This window comes from Mustela nigripes, chromosome 2, assembly GCF_022355385.1.
Source record: "Mustela nigripes isolate SB6536 chromosome 2, MUSNIG.SB6536, whole genome shotgun sequence".
NCBI classification, from domain to species: Eukaryota; Metazoa; Chordata; class Mammalia; order Carnivora; family Mustelidae; genus Mustela; species Mustela nigripes.
The window spans coordinates 22155788-22179568 of record NC_081558.1 but is presented as its reverse complement, the minus strand read 5'-3'; the positions used below and the strand labels follow the sequence as shown (position 1 = coordinate 22179568).

At 41.8% G+C, this 23781-nt stretch overlaps 1 protein-coding gene and 1 pseudogene across 2 annotated transcripts in view; both read left to right on the top strand.

Annotated features, from left to right (window-relative positions):
- DCP1A (decapping mRNA 1A) overlaps window positions 1–23781 on the top strand; it is a 59228-nt gene that overhangs the window by 23779 nt on the left and 11668 nt on the right. For both annotated transcript variants that reach the window (XM_059389947.1, XM_059389948.1), the window contains exons 4-6: window positions 6166–6232; window positions 10973–11111; window positions 15311–15424. In XM_059389947.1, the coding sequence (XP_059245930.1) occupies window positions 6166–6232; window positions 10973–11111; window positions 15311–15424 (320 nt within the window). The remainder of the gene's footprint in view (window positions 1–6165; window positions 6233–10972; window positions 11112–15310; window positions 15425–23781) is intronic.
- Window positions 3875–5520, top strand: LOC132012511 (large ribosomal subunit protein uL16-like; annotated as a pseudogene).

The window sequence follows — 23781 nt, the reverse complement described above, 5'->3', positions numbered from 1 at the left end:
TAAAACCCTCACACCCAACAAAGAAGGGCACCCACGTCTGGTATTTGTTGACTTCCAGCCTAGCAACACAAGACAGATCAGGTAGGCCCATTCCCCTCCTGGATCTAGTGGGAGTCCTGCCAACAGTATCAGGTAAGCCCAGGAAAACTGACAGGAAGGATTAGAAGCCCTGGTGGCAGTAAGTGACCACCACGGGAGTGCTTTCCTTCCCTTCCATGAAGGCGAGGTACAGGGGTAGAGGAGGAGCCACATCACCAACCTAGCCTGGGAAACAGTCTTCATTTGTGAAGGCTGGAGGCTCCCTTCTCCAGAAAAGGTCCACCAGGTGGCCTAGCCAGGGAAATTCCTCCCACCCTTTCAAGTGACACTGGCTGAGAACCTACTAAATTCTCACTTCAGGAACTTTTAAGAACAAGAGCAAAATAAGCTCAGGGCGCCTGGGTGGCTCAGTGGGTTAAGCCGCTGTCTTCAGCTAAGGTCATGATCTCAGGGTCCTGGGATCGAGTCCCGCATCGGGCTTTCTGCTCAGCAGGGAGCCTGCTTCTCTCTCTCTCTCTCTCTCTCTCTCTCTTTGCCTGCCTCTCCATTTACTGTCAAATAAATAAATAAAATCTTTAAAAAAAAAAAGAGCAAAATAAGCTCGAAGCATATAGAAGTAAGGAAAGAATAAAAATGAGCACAGAAGAAATCAATGATGTTGAAAATATGGAAACAATTAATGAAGCAAAAAGCTAGGTTTTTAAAATTTTTTTTAAAAGGTCAATAAAATTGATAAACCTTTAGTAATACCAAAATAAGAAGACACAAAGTACCAGTATCAGGAATAGGATAGTGGATATCACTGTAGATTCTCCAGACATTAAAAGGGTAATAAACCAATGCTATGAATAACTTTACACTCAAACTTGATAACTTAGAAGAAATGAACCTTGAAAACCCCAACTACAAAACTCAACCAAGATAAATTAGAGGACGTGAATAATCCATTAGCCCTTGAAGAAATTGAATTAATAATTTAAAAGGAAAAGAAATATCCAGGCCCAGATGGTTTTACTGGAGAGTTCAAAGAATTAACACTAATCTTACAGTTTCTTCCAGAAAACAGACAAGGAAAGATAAGTTGTCAACTGATTTTACAGAGCCAGCATTACTCTGATACCCAAACAAGGCAAAGACTATACAAACAACAACAAAACCCACAAAGCAGTATCTCTCGCGAACTAGGTAAAAAAAATCCTCAACCAAATAGAAGCAAACTCAACAATATAGAGAAAAGAGATATAAGTGATGCCCAAATGGGTTTTATTCCAGAGTTGCAAAGCTGGTTCTCTATTGAAAATCAGTCAATTTACTCCATCATATCAAGACTAAATATGAAATAGAAATATCACGTGATCATATTTTGTGTTTTTTGATGCAGGAAAAAAATTATATATCCATTCATGATAAAAATTCTCTAGTTGGAATAGAAGTGAACTATGTCATCTTGATAAAGAGCATCTACAACAGACTTAGAGCCATCATTATATTTATAGTGAAAGGGTGAGTGTCTTCCCTCTAAGATTGAGAATAAGACAAGGATGTCCACAGTCAACACAGCTCTGCAACACAGCACTGAAAGTTCTAATCACTGCAGTAAGGCAAGAAGGAAAAATAGGCCTACAAATTGGAGTAGAAAGGAAAGAGAAAGAAATAATGAAAGTGTTATTCACAGATAAAAGAGGACTGCCTAGGTACAAATTTCTAGAACTAATGAGTTTGGTGTAAGGTATGAGGATACGAGATCAACACTCAAAAATCAGTCACAATTAAAAACTGCCATTTTGGGGTGCCTAGCTGGCTCAGTCGGAAGAGAATGTGACTCTTGATTTCAGGGTTGTGAGTTTGAGCCACACATTGAGTATAGAGATCAATAAAAATAGACTTTTTTTTTAACCCTACCATTTATAATTCTTAAAAAGAAAATTAAGTACTTAGGCATAAAGTTAACAAAACATGTATAGGATCTATGTGCTGACAATTAGAAAATACTAATTAAAGAATTATTTTTAAAAACCTGAATAAATGGATGGGACGCCTGGGTGGCTCAGTTGGTTAGACGACTGCCTTCGGCTCAGGTCATGATCCTGGAGTCCCGGGATCGAGTCCCACATCAGGCTCCCAGCTCCACCGGGAGACTGCTTCTCTCTCTGACCTTCTCCTCGCTCATGATCTCTCTCACTGTCTCTCTCTCAAATAAATAAATAAAAAATCTTTAAAAAAAAAAAACCTGAATAAATGGAGAAGTAGACTATATTTATGTATTGAAGGACTCTACGTAGTACAAGTTCACTTATTTCCAAATTGGTCTATAGGTTTAAAGCACTTCCTTTCAAAATACCAGCAAAGATTTTTGTAGGCATAAACAAACTATTCTAAAATTTATATGGAAAGGCATAGGCTGTAGAAGCTAAAACAGTTTGGAAAAGATGCATAAAGTGGGAGGAATTATTCTACACAATATTAAAGCTTCTATATAGCAGCAATAATCAAGACAGTGTGGTATTGGTGGAGGGATACGTGCATAAATAAATGGGATGAAATACACAAAATAGGAAATAGACCCACAAAAATATGCCCAGGTGCCATTTGACGAAGGTAAAAAAGATTCCTCAATAGAGAGAGGAGAGCAGGGGCCCCTCGATGGCGCAGTCAGTTGAGCATCTGACTCCTGGTTTCAGTGCAAGTCTTGATCTCAGGGTTGTGAGATTGAGCCTCGAGTTGGGCTCCAAGCCCAGTGAGGAGTCTGCTGAAGTTTCTCTCTCTCTAAAATAAATCTTTTAGGAAAGAGAGAGGGAGGAGAGCATTTTCAACAAATGATGCTGGAGCAATTAGGCCCAAAAAAAAAAAAAAAGGACCTTAACCTAAATATTTTTCTAGAAAAATTAACTCAAAATGGATCACTGACTGAAATGTAAAACTGTAAAACCTTTTAGGAAAAGTTTTTGGAACTAGGGATCTATCAGCAAAATATTCTTTGACTTGACACCAAAAGCATGATCCGTAAAAGGAAAAATTCATAAATTGGACCTTGTCAAAATTAAAAACTTTTGCTCTGTAAAGCCCTTATTAAGAGGATGAAAAACAAGCTACAGACAGGGAGAAAATATCTTCAAACCACATATATATCCAACAGAGGACTAGTATCTTGAATATATAAAGAACTCATAAAATTCAACAGGACAAAAGAAAAGAAAAATCAATTAGGGGGCTCCTGGGTGCCATAGTCGGTTGGACATCAGACTCTTGGTTTAGACTCAGGGTCATGGAATTGAGCTTCACATCAGGCTCCATGCTCAGTGCAATCTGCTTCAGATTCTCTCTCCCTCTCCTGACCCTCCCACTCGTGCTTGCTCACTCACTCACTCTCAAGTAAATGAAAAAAATAAATATTTTTTTAAAAAATCAGTTAGAAGGGGCAAAAGACATGAGCAGACATTTAACTAAACAGGATATATGGATGACAAAGGAGGACCTGAAAAGATGCTTAGCATTTTTAGCTATTAGGGAGATAATAAACTAAAACCACCGTGAGATGCCACTATATACCTATCAGTGCAGAATGGAGGAAGTTAGAAATAGAAGAACAAATGCTAGCAAGGATGCAGAGAAACTGGATTGCTCATACATTGCTGGTGGGTTACTCTGGGGAACAGGTTAAGACTTTCTTATTAAACTGAACATGCCAACTGCTGTGACTCAGTAATTACTTTGGGGCATTTAGCCCAGAGAGGAAAAACTCTGTTCACAAAAAAACCTTTGCAAGAACATTTATAGCTGCTTTATTCGTAGTAGCCGAAAACTGGAAACATATCACTTATCCTCAAATGGATAAATGGTTGAACAGGTACATCCATACCATGAAATATACTGCTCAGCAAACAAAAGTAGGGGGAGGGTTTGGTGAGGGCAGGGGGAATGAACTATTTGATGCAAGCAACAACTTGGATCAACATCCAGAGAATTATGTTGAATCGGAAAAGTCAATCTCAGAAAGTCACAAACTATGTAATTCCATTTTATAACATTCTTTTTTTTTTTTAAGATTTTATTTATTTATTTGACAGAGATCACAAGTAGGCAGAGAGGCAGGCAGAGAGAGAGGAGGAAGCAGGCTCCCCGCTGAGCAGAGAGTCCGATGCAGGGCTCGATCCCAGGACCTGGGACTATGACCTGAGCCAAAGGCAGAGGCTTGAACCTTCTGAGCCACCCAGGCGCCCCAACATAGAACATTCTTGAAATACAATGTTAAAGAAATGGGGAACAGATTAGTGTGTTTGCTAGGGGTCAGAGACAGGGGAGAGGGACCAAGCAGGGAGGGTGTGACTATAGAAGGACACCAGGGTTCCTTGTGACCATGCCTGGTTATATTATGTTATAACTTTACAGAATGTTATCATTGGAAGAAACAGAGGGCATACATGTTCTCCGTTTGTGTTTTACAATTGTGTATGAAGCTACAATTACGTCAAAATTAAAAGTTTAGCGCTCTTCCTTCGGGGTGCCACCCTGCTGTCGCCATGGGCTGCCACACAACCCATGTTACTGGTATCATAAGAACAAGCCATATCCAAAGTCTTACTTACACAGAGGTGTCCCTGATGCCAAGATCTGCATCTTTGACATGAGGCGGAAGAAGGCAAAAATGGATGAGTACCTACTGTGTGGCAACATGGTCTCAGATGAATGTGAGCAGCTCTCCTTTGAAGCCCTGGAGGCTGCCCATACTTGTGCCGACAAGTACATGGTGAAAAGTTGTGGCAGTGATGGTTTCACATCTGAGTGCAGCTCTCCCCCTTCCACATCCTCTGTATCAACACGATACCGTCCTACGCTGGGGTTGAGGTGCTCCAGACAGACAGGCAGAGTGCCTTTGGAAAGGCCCAGGGTACAGTGGCCAGGGTCCACAGTTGGCCAAGTCATCATGTCCATCCTTACCAAGTTGCAGAGCAAGGAGCATGTGATTAAGGCCATACAAAGGGCCAAGTTCAAGTTTCCTGGCCACAGGAAGATCCACATTTCCAAGAAGTTTAATGCAGATGAGTTGGAAGACATGCTGGTTGAAAAGCAGCTCATCCCAGATGGCTATGGGTCAGTTATATCCCTAATAATGGTCCCTTGGACAAATGACAGGCTCTGCACTCATGAGAACTGGCACTGCCCCCTCCTTATTCATGCCCACTGAAAAATCCTGCCTCCTGTGTTTAAAAAAAAAAAAAAGTTTAATATAAAAAGAAAGGTCTATGATACCTACACTTCCTGTACCGGTCATCATAATTATGAAGGGAGGTGCGGCCTGAGCCAGGCTGTGAGGGTTACAGTGGGTACACGTGGTAACAGTGAGTCCTAGCCATCCTTGTGTTTATTTTGACTGAAGTATTCAGTATTTCTACTCCACCTTATTCAGAAAGTATTTAGTCATTTTTACGTATTGTTACCTTTAGTAATAATAAGGTTCATTTACCTACTTACCAGATACCTTCTGAGGGTTCTCTTAGTGTTGACCACACAATCCATGCTAGGAATGAAAAAGGAAAAGTAAGAAGAGTGATGGACTGAGCCCAGCCCCGGCACTTCCGGTTCCCGCGTGAACGGTGCTGGTCATGCGCTGGGTCTGGAGCCGGTGTCTGTTTTGACGGGAACTACTAATTCCCTATTTCAAGCTTCAGGAGACTGGTAGAGGTCCTGGTGTTTCGATTAGCTGATGGGTGAACTGGGTTTTCAATAACTAAGACACTTTTTTTTTTTCATATTTTGATATCCATTTGGAATGCATCTTACATCAATGTTAGAATTTAACTGGTGGTGTTTTTCTTACTTGATAATACATAAAATAATGGTGCTGCTTGCACTTAGTGGCTCCTTGGACTCAGTGAGATCTAGTAATTCTGCCCAAAACCAAGCTTTCAGTTTTCATCTGGATATTTTGCCTATCCTAATTTAATTAATAATTTTATTAAATAGTTTAGGGGAGAGGCTTTTTTTTTTTCTTTAGAGGAACTCCTAACAGTCTGAGGGCTTCATGGTAAATTCTGTGACATTCCATGGTGATAATGTAGTACTTACATACACCCAAATGTTGAAACCTCATTTCCCCTCATCTTTTTCTCTCCTTTGTTTTTCAAGTGTCGATATACAGCATCTGGTTTTACGACAAGAATGACTGTCACCGCATAGCCAAACTCATGGCCGAGTAAGTATTTATATCACAACATAGATTTAATTAGTGATATATGAGAGATGAAAAAATGACTTTAACCCTTCTCTTTGTTCCTGAGTCTACTAACTCATTTATTTCTTTCCTGATTTCCTGCTTATTGTCGAAGTTTGTTAGAGGCAGAAAACCTTAGAGAACTCTAGAATCATCTGTAATCCTACTACTCCATTGTCAGGGTTTTAGTTCATTTCCTTCTAGTCTTTTTCTTTATTTGTACATTAGGTTGGGTGATGTGCTTAGGGCTGTCAGACTGCCTAACCCAGAGGATACCATTGACACCCAGGGCACAGCCTTCCCATCACCTGAAGGGGCTTTACTAAAGGACTTTTACTGCAGGCTCCCTCCAGGTTTCCTCTCTGACAAGTGGTGCCACGTTCAGTAGCTGGTGGAGAACTCCTGCACATGCTTTCCTCAAGTGAACTTCATCTTCACACCAATTTTAGGTTTAGTAGTCCCTAGTTCACCACTGGGTTGTATTCCAATAAATGTTTTCTATGTCGGAATCTTGGAATTGGGAGAATAATTTCATTGAATTAATGTTCTGAAGGAGGACTCACTGTTCTTTCTCAGGCCAGCCCTTGGGAGCCGCCTGGCTTACCTGTGCTGCTGGCACTGCTGGTCTGCATTCTGGGAGCCCAAGATACTGGTGCTGAGGGTGCCCGCGGTAAAATACGGCTCTGGGCAGTGTTGCAGCGGGCAGTGTGTTCTGGCTCACCTGTGTTTCCCTCGCACAGTTTTCGCCTGAATTTCCTCAGAGATGTGGAGCCCCCTCTGTCCAATCAGAATTCCCTTTGCTCTCCTCCAAGGTTCTTACCTACATCTTTGGAAGAAAACAGTCTTCGTTTTTAGCATGTTTAAACAGACCAATTTTACACTAATTTCTGTAAATGTGTAAGTAAATAATTAGCCCCCAAACCTCAGTTCCAGGTATATTTGCATTTTACAAGAAGCACACATGGCTACGGTGACATTTTAATCCAGGACCACTCATATGTCCTGATGGGATGTTCATCAGCCTCCTGCTTTGCTTGGGCTGTGAGCTTACAGGGTGGCCATGTTTATTACTGTGGGCACACACCCCTACGGACAATGTTCCAAATGAACTTGTATCCCTCAGGCTTGAAAACGTGGACCACACTTTCTTTTTACACCACTTTTTCTCAGGAAATTAATTAATTAAAACTTTTTTTACAAAGCCATTTGCTTATTTGATGACTGCTTTTTTGTAGTTTTGAAAGTTACAGCAAAGGCACTCTACTTCTAATTACTTAGAAGACACAGATTTACTGAGTCTTGGTTATCCTGAAATCCAGAATATTTTCCTTAAATATCCAGACTTTGGAATATATTAATATATAGACTGTCTCCTGTGGATTGAGAGCTTTGGGGTCCCCAAGTGAGAACTGTATCTCTTTTAGCTTTAATGGCTATTCACAGGAAACCAGTTTGAGCTTTTTATAAACTATCAAGGCCAGTGATAACCCTCATATAAGATGTCAGGTAAAAAAAGACTGAAGGCCTATCTGAAAATATTGTATGAAACAAAAATAAGGAGAGAGAGTAGAAACAGAAAGCAGAAGGGAAAAGAAGAGCCTTTGGGTTCTTTCATGAGAAATGCCCAGAGACACATTTGCTTATGCTTTCGACTGGTTTTACTACAAGCGGGGGAGGTATTAAAAGTGATTAGAGTGCCCTCATGAAACTGTTGATAAAGAGTTCTAAGTGTCTGACCTATTTATGGCCAAAGAGAATACCTTATATGTTAACATTAACTTTGTGATAAATGGTGTTCTGGTCACCAAAGATAAAAAAAGACTACTTTATCTTTCCTTGCTCTGTCTTTTGCCTGTGAACAGCCTATGTTTGCCACATATTTCAGAATATCATCTCTGCCAACCTGAAACACAGGTGACCCTGGGATGGATATATTATGTGTCAATAACTGTGCCTGTCGGTGCCCATCCTGTTCAATCACTGTTCCGCAGCCACAATATGGTAACAATTCTCCAAGTAAAGAAATTGATGTATTCCAAAAGATGGTTGTAGAAACTGAGAAGCTGTGTGGGAGAACAAGCAAACTTCTAGACCTGTACTGTATCCGAATTTGGAAATCCTCTCTAGTCAGTGGCAAAGTTGAAAATCCACTAAACTTAGGAAATGCTGACTCTTCCTAAAGAGGAAATCCACTCTGCCAGAAACTTTTCTTAACAATAAACACTTGGGACGCCTGGGTGGCTCAGTGGGTTAAAGCCTCTGCCTTCGGCTCAGGTCATGGTCCCAGGGTCCTGGGATCTAGCCCCGCATCTGGCTCTCTGTTCAGGAGGGAGCCTGCTTCCTTTCCTCTCTCTCTGCCTGCCTCTCTGCCTACTTGTGATCTCTGTCTGTCAAATAAAGAAAAAAATAAAATCTTTTAAAAAATACAAAACAAAACAATAAACATTTATATAGGCTATGAGATTTGGGGAACTCGTGGAAGTAAGCTTTATTCCTGATTTTACAGATAGGCTTGGAGCATATTTGAGAGAAGGGCGAGAGGCAGGGGTGTTCCTCACAGAGTTTGGATTGGAAAAGGCCTTTCAGAGTCCAGGCATCATTCCTGTCCCTTCCATCATCTGGATAGCTTCTGCTTACAACGGTGGAGAGCTTTGTAAGGTGGCCTGTTCCACCGGTGAGCAGTGGTGATTGCTAGAAGTGTTCTTCCCTTTGGGGGTGCCTGGCTGGCTCAGTCAGTAGAGTATGCTACTCTTGATCTCGGGGTGAGGAGTTCAGGCTCTATTTGGGCATAAAGTTTCTTTAGAAAGAGTGAGAGAGAAGAAGGAAGGAAAGGAGGGAGGGAGGGAAAAGAAAGGAGAAAGGAAAAAAAGGGAAAGAAAAGAAAAAAAAAATGTTCTTCTTTCGAATCAAAATTACAGATCCCTTCCAGGTCAGAGGGGAGAGGAGTGCCAGCCTGGGCAAGCCAGGCAGCATGGCAGGAGGTAGGAGAAATAGGCTGCGTGACCTGAGTCTTGAGAAAAGGTGGATTCAGATCGGTGCAGCCTGTAACTGAGTGTAAATACAAGTCACTTGAAATAGCAATCTTTTTTTCTCCTGATTATTAAAGGAGCACCTGTTAATTGTGGCAAATGAAGAAAAGTACAAAAAAGGAAAGTGAAATTGCTTGTGACCCACCATCAAGAAATAACCAATATGTCTCTCCAGTCTTCTTTTCCTTGGCAGCAGACCCCACAGCTGTGACAATACAATCTTCCTTTCCCAGTATGAATATAAAAGAAACAGTATTGATTCTAATTGGTCAGATCCTCATATCACATGCAGGTCTTCTTTCACTCTACTGTAAAGTCTATGATTGTACATTCATTTTAAAAATAATCTTCCCAGGGTCGCCTGGGTGGCTAAGTCAGTTAAGCGTCTGCCTTCAGCTCAGGTCATGATCCCAGGTCCTGGGATTGAACCCCAAATAAGCCTCCTTCTCAGTGGGGACCCTGCTTCTCCCTCTCCCTGCCTGTGCTCTCTTGCTCTCTCTGTCAAATAAATAAAATCTTAAAAAAAAAAAAATTGACCTGTCATCCTATTCAGAGCTATTAGACTCTAGATAGAGAAATGACATTATCTTAAAGTAGCATTTTCCAAACAAATCCCGCCTCAGGAGAAGATTCTATGGTCAAATAAACTTTGGAAAATTTATAAGCCCACCCTTCTTGGAGAATCATAATACATGTTAGAATGTTAAAAACTCAGAATGATTCTGCTGTTTAAAAAATAAAGGCTCTGTTTAGTATTGTTTAATGTTTTCAAATACAAGAACCATCCCACACACATTAATGGGAGCTCCTAAGCAGGCTGTCTTAAAGCAGTGAACATACACTGAGCAGCCTGTTCTTTTCCTGCTCCTGTTATTCAAAAACAAACAAACAAAAACTCAAAACTTTTGCTCCTGAATTATTTTATTGCCTATCTTTATCACTATCCAGAAGGTTCTCAGTTCATACAGTTATCAAGCTGGGTCTGTGCCCATAATAATCTGTGGCTGATAAGCCTGTTCATTAAAGCTGGGATTAAAACCTAAATGAACTTTAAAAAGAACCTATCAGTGGCATTCTTAACTTTCAACTTTTCTTGCTTTATGCATTTTCAAGTGCAGAATTAGCGTAAGCACCAATCAAAATAAAGAGCATTGCCACAATCACCCTGACCTCAACCACCCATTCAGTGATTTCTAAGCAGAAAATAAGGGAAACCTTTGAAGATTCCCTGAGACCTCTCTTCTCAAGAAGGTCCTCTCCCTCTTCGGTAGGCCGGTGTCGGTACAAAATTTGCACAGTGGGCTCCTCAGCTCTGCAGCCTGTCTTTGTCTCACTGGCATGTCCATTTGAAAATGTACTCTACCTGGTACTTGACTGAGTCTTAAGAGTCTTCAAAAAAGAGAAAGAAATAATTTCGTCTTTTTTAACTTACTGCTCCCACCAATGCTAGAAGAGATTCCATACTTCTTTCCTAACAGTGAGACACCATCAGTCGGCATCACTGTGCATGAGCTGGTGAAGCAGTCAGTCATGTAGTCCCAGGATGAGCTAACCGAGGCCCTGCATTTGTATTGTATTTGTATTTGTATCCTACGACGTTCTTTCCATTTCCTGAGAAGACGAGCACCAGGAGAGTTCATGGATCAGGTTGTGTCTAAAGAAGTCTTTCTGAAACCTGTTTCTCTTCCACTAGTGTTGTAGAAGAGGAGACACGGCGGTCCCAGCAAGCTGCTCGGGACAAGCAGAGTCCCAGCCAGGCCAACGGCTGCAGTGACCACAGGCCCATCGACATCCTGGAGATGCTAAGCAGAGCCAAGGATGAATATGAGAGGGTGAGATGCTGACTGGGAGGACCAAGACGGGAGGAGCCTGCCAGGGTCTCATGTGCTGCAGAAGTTACCTCAAGGCCAGGAGAGATCATTAGTCCAAAAAGAAAGTGCATCTTACTGTTTCTAGTCCAAAAGACAGGGAAAGAAATTGGCTTATCTCAGAGTCCTTGAGTTGGCATGAAAGTGTAGAATGTTCTTTTTCTGTCATTACTATGGGAGAAAATGGTTTCAGGGCGCAGAAGTTAGCCTGCAACAGGTAGTTCTGAAGAAACTTCTTGCCTGTTGTTCACCCCCGCAGTCTTTGCTAGGGCTTAGGAATTTATGTAGTCTGATCATTTGCACCCGCTAATACTAAAGGGTGTATTTATGGTCTGTAATTAGTGGTGGATTCACGGCCTTTAATAAGCAATATTTGGATTTTACCCACATGTGAAGCTTTTCTAGAATTCTTTTTTTTTTTTTTTTTTTTTTGTCTTTTGTGTGTTAGTTTAAAAGTTAAATGATAACATTTCCTCCCCAGGTTGAATAAAATGGAAGTTGCAGTACATTTGTTAATTTATTTAATACACACTTACGAACTGTCTGCTGTGTGTCAAGCAGTGCCTATTTCCTTAGTTGTCTTCAAACTGCACATGTGGCTTTGGAACTGTCCTGGCTTTTTGCTTGAGGTGGGCACTTCAGAGCCCCACGCTTCCTAGGAGCAGGACTGAAGGCTCCCACTGCGGCACTTTGTAGCTGTGGAATTGTAATTGTCACCTTACTCTTTACTTGTATTTTGTTAAGTATTTTCTTTCATTTTTTGTGTAATCCTCACCTCACCCAAAGTTTAAGGAATAAGGTATGAAAACCACTCTCTGGTGTGTTTCCCAAACGGTTCTGCTCTAACACTAGCCTCTACATGGTTAGCAAGTGATCTTTACGGAAAGGTTCCAGTTGGTCAAGTGAGTTAAGGAAACATTGTTTACGTGGCTCCTCCTCCCCCATCTTCATGGGGCTTTGCAATGCTCAAGACTCTGAGAGTCCTATAATAAATTCCCAAGTTAATTTAACCACAGGACCATTTTTCACATAACTCCCCTTTAGCATCTCAAGAATCTAGTTTAGGAAGCAAACTTTGGAAGTAGTGCTCTGGAAGGGAGTTTCCTCTAACAAAGGAAGTTCTATTTAGACACCAAAGGAAGGCCCATTTCCGGTGTAGAGAAGTATACAGTGGAGTCCATGAGAAGTTTCAAGTTATACCAAATGCCTCAGTGTCTCATAGAGAATTAGGAGGAATTTCTGGATCTGTGAAAATTAATATTAGGAAAAGCAGTCATCTCTGTAGTAGATTCATTGATGTCTAGGGAACTGGATGAGAATAAATTTTAAGAATCACTTTTTGTACTTGCAAGGCACCTTATATTCCCCCCAGATCCCCTCATGTCCTTAATAAGATCTGGATTATCTACACAGATGCCTCTTTCAGTTTTTGTAGAGGCTTTTCTGTGTTCTGATAACAGGTAACTAATAAACCCAGGGCTCTGTGACACATACGTAGTGATGACTAGGTCACAGTGCTGCCACACAGGACAGAAAGTGTCGGGCCTGTACACCAGAGCTGGCATTCTAGAAGGTGCCCCAGCCTACCCCTCAGACTAAGGAGAGAGTGGCCACAAAATGAAAGAGGAACGGAAGCTTAGTTTTTGTACACAGAGCTATCCAGGTTCTTGAGGTCAAGCAGGCAGTCTGAAAATCTGACCTGATTTCTGGCTAATACACATTGTGAAAGTAAGAATATGGGGAGTACCGTAGTGAATAACTGTTGTAAAGAAAATGTTCCCATGGTGTGGGATAAATAAAATGATGTCTAAAACTAAAACCTTTGGGAACTTAGTCAAATCTTTAGTAATTACTTTATGACGCATTATTTCTGTTTTTGAAAACTATCTGTACATAGACGGAGCTTCCTGAAAGAACAGTTTTGTTTCTTATCTGCACTTGACTGTCATCTCACCAAATGGGCTTGGTATTAGCAGTGACCCATGAATTCATATCTCAGTGTTTGCGTGCACACTCTCAGCTGCGGCACGGTTCCAGATGGCTCCTTCGTTTATCTTTAGGTAGAGACTTAGATTGACAGAGTCAAGGGCAGGGTACAAACCATACCTCAGCAGTGGGATGTGCTTCCAACCCTAAAACCCCCATCCACTGTGTGTCATGCAGTGAATGAAATTCCAGATTTTGGGGTGAAGGATTTATAATAGAAACTGCTTAGAGATAAGAACAGTCTATAGTAAACACCTCCCTGGCAGTCCCATAGTTTGTTTCGACCAACTTACCTTTTTTAACCTAAAGAAAGATAGCTAAGCCCATAGTCCTTTACAGTTGCTCCTTGTTGCGTTGCTTCTAACCACAGAAATTATCCTAGATTTTTGTGGGGTTGTTTGTATTTTATATTTAAAGATTAGAGAAGAAAAAGACACAGTCCCACCACCTAGAAATAATTACTGATAATACTTGATTATGTATCCTTCCAAAAGTATGTCCCAGTGTGTGTGGTACATTTCTCTACACTACTTGTATTAACTAGTTTTAAAAGTCTATTTTATTAATTCTTTCATAACTAGTTTTTTTCCCAAAGAGCAATGTCTTTGTGACAGTAGCTGTTCATCTCACAGGGAGTCCCTGTGAGATTTCTTTTGGTAGAATGAAAAGTCTTTGAAAAAGAGAACAGTGATATTAATAGCTGCATATTTTTCCTTCCATGCCTTACATAAATAATACACTGGGGGGGTTTTGTGAGTCTCTTAAGAACTCAGAAATATATCCTGTAGCTAAGTCTTCATGTTGGACATTTTCTCTTAAGGTAAATTACTTGAAATGGAATTGATAGATCAAAGGATTTTGACTTTTTTTTTTTTTTTAAACATATAATGAGTTATTCGTTTCAGGGGTACAGGTCTGTGATTCATCAGTCTTTGGGGAGGGTATGTACTGTGGATTTTGACATTTTTAAGGTTTTTACCAAATACTGTAAAATTAACCTCAAGAAAGTTTTTGATTGTCCACTTCCCCCAATCCATACAAATACTAGAGTGTCATCAACATACTCAGGAAACTTTCCAAGAACAGTCCTGCACATGTATGAAAAAATATCTGAAGTTCCAGAAACCTTTTAAAGCATAACCCATTTTGTAGCTCATGTTGAGTTAATATAGGAGACTCAGCTGTCCCACAAACCACATGGGCTGCGGGAGCACGTGCAGTGGGTCAGGGCGGACCCGATGCAGACAGAGCCTGGCCTGGCACCAGAGGGTCACCTGCAGCTCAGCTCTGGCTGGTTGTTGCCAAGGTATCCAGCCTCTCCTGAAAATAACAAGGGGGGATTTTTATGTGCAAACTCAATTTTAAAAATGCTTGTGAACATTTTATATCTTCTGTTCTGGGAACTTGCTGTGAGCAGTGTTTTGAGCTTTTCTCTGATACAGTTTAATTCCAGGCATTCTCCATAATGTGTTGATACAGGATGATGGTGGTGTTGCATAAAGAGGTGGTGGGAGATGAAGCTGTTTCATAAGCAGGTGAAATAGTTGAAGGGGTTAAGAAGTATAGGCTGCCACGTAGAAAACGAGTGAGTCCCGGGGATGAACAGTACTGCACAGGGAATGTAGTCAGCAATGCTGTGGGACTGTCTGGTGGCCACACTTACCTCATGGGCACTGTGTGACCTGGAGAATTGTCCGCTACTTCAGTACTAGATGTTTCCAAAAGGTACTTCATAGGCTTTCCCACACTCTTTCACCTCTAGATAACTGGGAAACACTGAGTAAAAGAAGTAAGGATTAAGTCATTTGAATAGAAAAAAAATGCCTCTGAGCCATTCTTTTAACATTGGAGTGCCTAACACTGTGCTAAAAAAAGAAAAGGAAAAGAGAAAGAGAAAAAATCTAAAAAAATCACTAGATGGATGTGGAATTACACACTCTAGAAACTAAAGTTACATTTGAGCTCTCTGATCCAGCATCTGCTGACTATTACCCATGTCAAAACAGACACTATAAACAGTTTAGAGCACTCTCAAGAGACTAGATTAAAAAAAAAAAAAAAAAGCCCCAAACCTCAGCCCGGGGACATGTTAATTTTGATAGCTTAGTATATATGATGTTTTGCTACCCAAATAATAGCAAAGTTTTCACATGATATACTTTTCCTTTTAATTGCAGAATCAGATGGGTGACTCCAATATCTCCAGCCCCGGGTTACAGCCAAGTAGTCAGCTCTCCAATCTGGGAAGCACCGAGACTCTAGAAGAGATGCCATCGGGGTCACAAGACAAGGTCCGTACAACTAAAGCCTTAGCTTTGTCCACGGTAACAAAACACAGAGTAGTATTTTGTAAGGATGTTAACACGGTGTTATATGATTTGTCATTTATCTGTCAAGGTGCATACCAGCAGCATGCTAATGTCTACTTCTGCCATTTGTCCATTTTTCCATCTGGATTTTGCAGGAGCCCCCACTCTGGTTGTAGAACTTTTGCCCTTACCACCCTCTTACCTCTTCTTCACCGAGCCACCAGAGTAACCCTGATCCGACCTAAGTGAGATTATGGTGTTCCTCTGCTTAAAACATTCCAGTGGTGCCCCCTCTCACTGAATCAGCCATGCCAGTGGTCCCCCAGGCCCAACCTGCTCTGGCCCCCAACCCCTGCCTCATCTTCTCTCTCTGCCTTGCTCACTTAGCCCCAGCCTCGTTGGCTCTTCTGCCTTTCCATGCATGTGCCAGACTCACCCCTGAGTCAGGACAGGCCTTTGCACTTGCTGTTCCCGTTGTGTGGAATACTTTCCTCCCAGACTGGGTTTGTTCCTTACTTCTTTCAAGTCTCAAGTGTCCTCCATACGGGTGAAGCCTTGTCTGGTCACCCTGTTTTAAGGAACAATCCTGCCGTACTGCTGTCCTCTATCTTACTTTCTCCCTATGGCTTCACCAGCTATCAAGGTTTGTGATACTCTTTACTGGGCATACTGTGTCTCCGCCCCATCTAAGTGTAAGCTCCATAGGGACAGACGGTTTTGCCTGCCTTGTTCATTGCCGTATTTTCAGCACCTAGCATCTATCATGTTTGTTGACTAAATTAGTTTTCTTTATAGCCAATGACTTGATAAATGAACAGATACCAAGTATAAAACCCACGGGGTGTTGTTTTTTGTTTTTTGTTTTTTTTTTAAGATTTTATTTATTTATTTGACACAGAGAGAGCACAAGTAAGCAGAGCCACAGGCACAGAGAGAGGGAGAAGCAGGCTCTCTGCTCAGCAGAGAGCCTGATGTGGGACTCAATCCTAGGACCCTGGGATCATGACCTGAACTGAAGGCAGCCACTTAACTGACTGAGCCACCCAGGCACCCCAAAACCCATAGTTTTTTGCTTTTTGTTTTTGTTTTTAAGTTATTTATTTATTTATTTACTGGACGGAGGGAGAGACCACAAGTAGGCAGAGAGGCAGGAAGAGAGAGAGGGGGAAGCAGGCTCCCCGCTGAGCAGAGAGCCCATTGCAGGGCTCGAGCCCAGGACCCCAAAACCCATAGTTTTTTAACTAATCTTTTTACTTTGAGATAATTATAGATAAACATGCAATTACAAAAAATAATACAGACAGATCCCACATACCCTTTACCCATTCCACACTGACGACAGCTTGCAGAGTAAAGTACAGCATCACAACCAGGATATTGACAAAGTCTGCCCATGTGGTTCACATGTGCTCAGTTGTCTTCACATTCATTTCTGTGTGTTTGTGCATATATGTATCTCTGTGTGATTTAATGTCCTGCATAGCTCTGTGTATCCACTCCCATGATCAAGATCCCGAAGACTTACATCAACACAAGGGTCTTTCGTGTTGCCCTTACATTGTCACACTGACTCCCTGTTACACCTTCCTGCCTTTCCCTCCTCCCATCCCTAGCCCTGGCAGCCACTAGTCTGTCCCCATTCTATAATGTCATTTCAAGAAAGTTACATAAATGGAATTATATAATATATAACCTTTTGGGAGTGTCTTTCTTCACTCAGCATGATTCCTGGAGATGTCATTGAAATTATTGGGTTTATCAGTAGGTTTGTTCTCTTTTATTCTGCCGCCCAGTCAAGTGGGAGTACCAAGATTTGTTTAACCATTTCTAATCATTTGCCTGTTGAAGGAACATCTGGGTTGTTTTCAGTTTTTAACTATTGCGAGTAAAGCTTCTGTGAACATTTGCACACAGGTTTTTGAACACTTGTGCACAGGTATTTGTACACAGATTTCCATTCCTCTGGGGGAAATGGTAGGCATGCAAATGTGGGTCACTTGGTAATACCGTGTGTTAGTTTATTAAGAAACTGCCATAAGAAACTCCCATAAATGGGCACGGGGTGCCTGGGTGGCTCAGTGAGTTAAGCCTCTACCTTCGGCTCAGGTCATGATCCCAGAGTCCTGGGATCGAGCCCCGCATCAGGCTCTCTGCTCTGCAGGGAGCCTGCTTCCTCCCCTTTCTCTCTGCCTGCCTCTCTGCCTACTTGTGATCTCTGACTGTCAAATACATAAGTAAAATCTTAAAAAAAAAAAAAAGAAAAGAAAAGAAAAAGAAACTGCCATAGAGTTTTCCAGAGATGCTGTACCATTAACATTCCCATCAGCAATATATCCATAATGTTTTTAAGTGTTTAGGTGATAACTTAAGCCAGATTTTTTATACTGCATTCCCATGCTCCATTTTTTACTGTATTTGCATTTAGAGTTCTGAAGGTCAAACGTTTGTTAAAAGTTGTGCTATATAACATCTAATTTTTACAAAATGAATGTTGAGGGAGAGAAGGAACAGCATCCCTGTGTTCCTTCTTGCCTGGTGCATCAGCCCGAGTGTTCACTGGGCCAGTCACATCCCCTCTTTGACTCATGAGTCACTTCCCCTTTCCTTTCTGAGTCCTGGGATTAAGGATTCTTGTGCTGCCTAACTCCCAGAGCAACTGTGAGAACCAAATGAAGGAACAGATCCAAGACCCAGAGAACCATTTAGAACACAGACCTTGGGATAGAAGAGGTTTCCTATTACAAATCCATATTATAGTTAAAATTAGGCTGGGGAATCAGTGCCTGCTTTCTGAAAAGACCGACAAAAAAGTTGCCAGTGCCAAGCCCAGTATCTGGAGTCTGGCCTCAGCACTGCAGCAAACCAGCCTTGTCTCTCAAGAGTCTGGCAGGTGCCAGGCCGCGCTCTTCTCGACTAAATGGGCACAGAAGCAGGTTGGAGCAATACCTGTGGCCACGGCCAGGGAAAGAAAGGCAGAGAGGAAACAGTAACTGTGCAGAAATTTCCAGGCAAATGAAAACAGACAATACCCTTGGCTTTGTTTCTTAAGTCCCATGGCACCTAGTGTTAGCATCATTTTTATTGTACAGAAAATAGCTCTTCACACAGAAATTATAAAACCGTGAGATGAAGCTAGCATTAATATTATTGTGTGTGTGTGAAAAGTGAGACCCAGGGTAATTTTGTAAAAATCTGGTTGCTTTAGGATATGAGTATTTTCTTACTGGTATATAATTAACAAATAGTAAACAAATTTCAAATCTCAAGTGTAAACCTTATAACTTTCTAAAGATGTAACTTTTAAACATTGTAACTACCACCCAGATAAAGAGATACAAAATTTCCACTGTCTTAAAAGCAGTAACAACTGAGTTCATTTGTCACAAATAGGGTAACTGCACGGAAAAGGAATCGTAGTCATTAAGTTTAAGGACAATTATTTTCATGCACAGATTCTGTTGTATTATACATTAAAGACTTTGTGTAATAAGCTTTCAAGCCAAGTTAATAACACATGGGGGGGTGAAGAAGTGGACCCGGAAGAATGCCTTAAGAGCCATAAAACACTGTCCATTGAAAGATGAAGGGAGTGATGAGCTGTTGTATGCTCGGCCTTCCATCAAAAGCACCAGTGACGGATCTGTGGAGACACAGGATTGAAGTGGATACACAGAGAATTAGACCCTCTGAGGAGCACTTTCATTCACACATCCCTCTGAAAGTCCATTTTCTAGGCCACAGTGACAGAACTTTGTAGAATATTGGGATCTGGATAATGTCAGAAGCCATGTGTTTGTCTAGAATTATCTTAAAGCCATCAGCAGCCCTGCACACAGATAGTACACTTGTTGGGCAACACTGCCATCTGGTGCCGCGGAGGGAGTAATGCCGTCAACTCTTCACGGATTAAATTCCATTTCAGTTTAATAATTCACTTGCTAAAATTCCCTTGGGACTATTTATCTAGTACATTATATATAGATATATATAAATTGGCGGGGGGGGTCCTGGGGTTAAGAATAATGCATAGGGATATAGGGGCACCTGGGTGACTCAGTCAGTTAAGCATCTGACTTCAACGCAGGTCATGATCTTGGAGTCCTGGGATCGAGCCCCATGTTGGGCTCCCTGCTCAGCAGGGAGTCTGCTTCTCCTTCTCCCTCTGCCCTTCCCCTGCTCATGCTATCTCTCTCAAATAAATAAGTAAATTCTTTAAAAAAAAAAAAAAATACGTAGCTTCTGGTGTGCCCAGTACACTGACCAGGTAGGAAATCCGACATGGACACCATAGATCCAGACAGAAATAGGAAATTCCCTAACTGGTGAGAGCTGTGGGGTGAAGGAGCAGTGTGAAGCCTAGAATTTTGTTGTGCACCATACATTGTTGCTCCCTGAATTCCATTTTGCAAGGGGAATGGTCAGACTAACACTTGATAGAAGTGAAGCATTGCAAAACATAGAATTCAGACGAAGGAAGAATAAAATTCACCTTTTCTGTGGATGAGGGAAGATGAATTCATGAATAAGTAAGGCCAACTACTTGAGCAGCCTGGCAGTTTTTCTGGTCGTGGGCAACGAAGGGAGAGAGGGGTCCTCTCAAATGCAGAGACTATAAAGCTTTTGTGTGGAGAAGCATGCTTTGTTCACTTCCCTCTCATGACTGATTCAGCCAGTGATATGTATTTCTAAAAGTGAGTACATTCTGACCTGTTGCTGCCCCTCAGTTATTCAAGCTGTCGATACACCTCTGTTTTCTAGAAGTCATTTTCACCATCCAGTTGATTAATTCACCTGGAATATGTTGGTATATCAGTCAGTACGGGGCATAATGATTAAGAACATGGACTTACCAGGGGTGCCTGGGTGGCTCAGTGGGTTAAGGCTCTGCCTTCAGCTCAGATCGTGATCTCGGAGTCCTGGGATCAAGCCCTGCATCAAGCTCTCTGCTCAGCGGGGAGGTCACAAGCAGGCTCAGCGGGGAGGCCTGCTTGTGACCTCTCTTTCTCTGTCAAATAAATAAATTAAAAAAAAAAAAGAATGTGGACTTACCATGAGGACTAGGTTGACTTTGATTCTGTTGTACTTGAGTGTCACCTGCAAGATGGTAGTGATAATAGGGTGGCCCTCACTGATCAGAAGAGTAATGCAGGTGAAGTGCTTAGCGCAGGGCCTCCCACTCGATGAGTGTTCTGTCTGTGGCTTCTCTGCTTGCCATCGTAACTTCATCTGTCCCTTCTTAGGTGAGATTCCCCTGAAACCCTAATGCCCTACTATGCATCCTATTCCAGGAAAAGTCTGAGAATGTTTCTGGCCGGGCAAAAGTTAGAGGGAGGCCCCAGTGGAGAAATCTGGAAACTTTCTGCTGCTTTTGCGGTCAGGGTTCAGGGCTTTCCCATATGGATTCATTTTTTAATGTGAAGTCAATTTTAAACCATTAGAAATACCTTTCTTTTTTTTTTTTTTTTTTTTTAAAGATTTATTTATTTATTTATTTGACAGACAGAGATCACCAGTAGGCAGAGAGGCAGGCAGAGAGAGAGAGGAGGAAGCAGGCTCCCCACTGAGCAGAGAGCCCGATGCGGGACTCGATCCCAGGACCCCGAGATCATGACCTGAGCCGAAGGCAGCGGCTTAACCCACTGAGCCACCCAGGCGCCCCAGAAATACCTTTCTTTAAAGTGTAAAAACATTCCAAGTTTACATGCAGGTAATTTTAATTTTTCAAAAGTTGAGTTATGTTCCATTGAACAGGTGAAAATTGCTACCTGAATAATTGCCATGTTTTGAAGGCTAAGGTATATTTCATGTTGAATTTTTCCCAGGTCCTGTTGTTTACTCATTCTTTCTTTTTTTTTTTTTTTTTTTTTTTTTTTTGAGGGAGAGAGAGAGCACGCACGTATGAGCAGGGAGTTGGGGGAATGCGGGGCAGAGGGAGAGAGAGAATCCCAAGCAGGCTCCAAGCTCAATACAGAGCCTGATTCAGGGCTCTGAATCCTACTACCCCGAGTTCACAACCTGAGCCAAAATCCGAAGTTGGACAGTTAACTGACTGAGCCACTCAGGTGCCCGAATCCTTTTCTTGTAGCATAAAAATATTTGTATTCTTACCTGGGAAAGACTCGAGTTTCCACAAAATAGCCCCAATATGGTCTGTATTTTTCAAAGTATGTTTACCTAAATACTTTTGCTGTATATATACATCTGTATGAAATAGAATGTAGTGGTAAAGATCTACATAATTTGTGCTAATGAATAATAGTTGGTATGGTTTTCAAGTACTTTTTTTGCTAAGCAGTTTTGACCATTTTGTTCTAAACATAATGTGTATGAAAAAGAATTAACCAGGGGTGCCTGGGTGGCTCAGTGGGTTAAGCCTCTGCCTTCGGCTCAGGTCATGATCTCAGGGTCCTGGGATCGAGCCCAGCATTGGGCTCTCTGCTTAACAGGGAGCCTGCTTCCTCCTCTCTCTCTGCCTGCCTCTCTGCCTACTTGTGATCTCTGTCAAATAAATAAATAAAATCTTTTTTAAAAAAAAGGGAATTAACCCAATTCAAAAATGGGCAAAGGATTTGAATAGTCATCTTTTCAAATAAGATCTAGAAATGGTCAGCATGCTGGCAAGAGTGTTGAGCACCCAGAACCCTCTTGCAGCACTGGTGGGGAAGTAAAATGGTGCGGCAGCTTCGGAAAACAGTATGACAGTTCCTCAAAAAGTCAAATATGGGATTACCATATGAACCAGCAATTCTATTCCTGGGTATATACCCAAAAGAATTGAAAACAAGGATGAAGACAAGTACTTTTGCACTAATGTTCACAGCAGCATTATTCACAGTAGCAAAAAGGTGGGAACAACTCATGTCAGTCCTCAGATGAATGAATAAATGAGAGGTAGGATGTGCACATGGTGGAGTACTAGTCAGCGTTTGTAGAAGGAAGGAGACTCTGACACCTGCTACAGCATCGATGAATCTCAAGGACATGATGCTGGGCAAAGGAAGCTGGTCACAAAAGGACAAATATGATGTGACTGCACTTGAACGAGGTGCCCAGAGCAGGCAGATTGATAGGAACAGAAAGTCGAATGGAGATTATCGGGGCTGTGGATGAGGGAAGGAAATCTTGGTTAGTTACACAGCATTGTGAGTGTCCTGAGTGCCGCTGAGTTCTACACTCCCATGTGGTTATACTGCTAAATTTGGGTACATATATTTACCATAACTTTTTTTTAAGATTTACGTATTTGAGGGACGCCTGGGTGGCTCAGTTGGTTAAGCAGCTGCCTTCGGCTCAGGTCATGATCCCAACGTCCTGGGATCAAGTCCCACATCCGGCTCCTTGCTCCACAAGGAGCCTGCTTCTCCCTCTGACTCTGCCTTCCACTCTGTCTGCCTGTGCTCGCTCTTGCTCGCTCTGACAAATAAATAAATAAAATCTTTAAAAAAAAAAAAAGATTTACGTATTTGAGAGAGAGAGCGTGAACTCAAGTGGGGGGATGGGCAGAGGGAGAGAATCTTAAGCAGACTCTGCTGGGTGCAAAGCCTGGTGGAGAGCTCTGTCTCACTACTCTGACATCATGACCCACGCTGAAATCAAGAGTTGGACTCTTAACTGGCTGAGCCACCAAGGCACCCCTACCGTAACCTTTAGAAATCGGGGAAAAGGAATTACATTTGTGCTCCTCGGTAGGCCTTCATAATGCCAGAGATCCAGAAGTAAGTCAGTATTCGCCTGGGGGAGATGGAACCTGTGCATCCTGCTCCAGTTATGTGCCCTGGACAGAGAAGTGTGTCCCAAGTGAGAATTCACTGTCTGTTTTGAGTTACACTGAATGGATTTGAAATGTTAAACAACTGTCTTTAATGACTCCTTGCATCAGGGAACGACAGGGTGATATTATAATAACTCAACCTTGATAGCCCATCAGGTGCTGTGTTGTTATTTTACATTTTGCGGGTATGATATTCCGGAAGGATTTGATGAACTTTTAATATCCCAATGTATTATGTGATGTTCCCTAAAACATGGAAACAATTTTATCTTGATTGCTGTTAAGACTGTATGGTGTTCATATAATGAGAACTGCCAACATCCACTTACTGAATGCTTGTTGGGCACCAGGGGCATCACGTTGAGAATTTCATTTTCACAGCAGCTCTGGGAAGTAATTGCCACAGTTGTCCCCATTTTTCAGATGGGGGAACTCAATAGAGAGACTGTCATTTCCTCAATTAACAGCTGGGAATCGAACCTCGGTATCTTTGATTTCAGATCCGAAGCTATACAATTTTTTCAGAAGTAGAAAAATAAATAAATGAAAGCATACACATCTTTTGCAC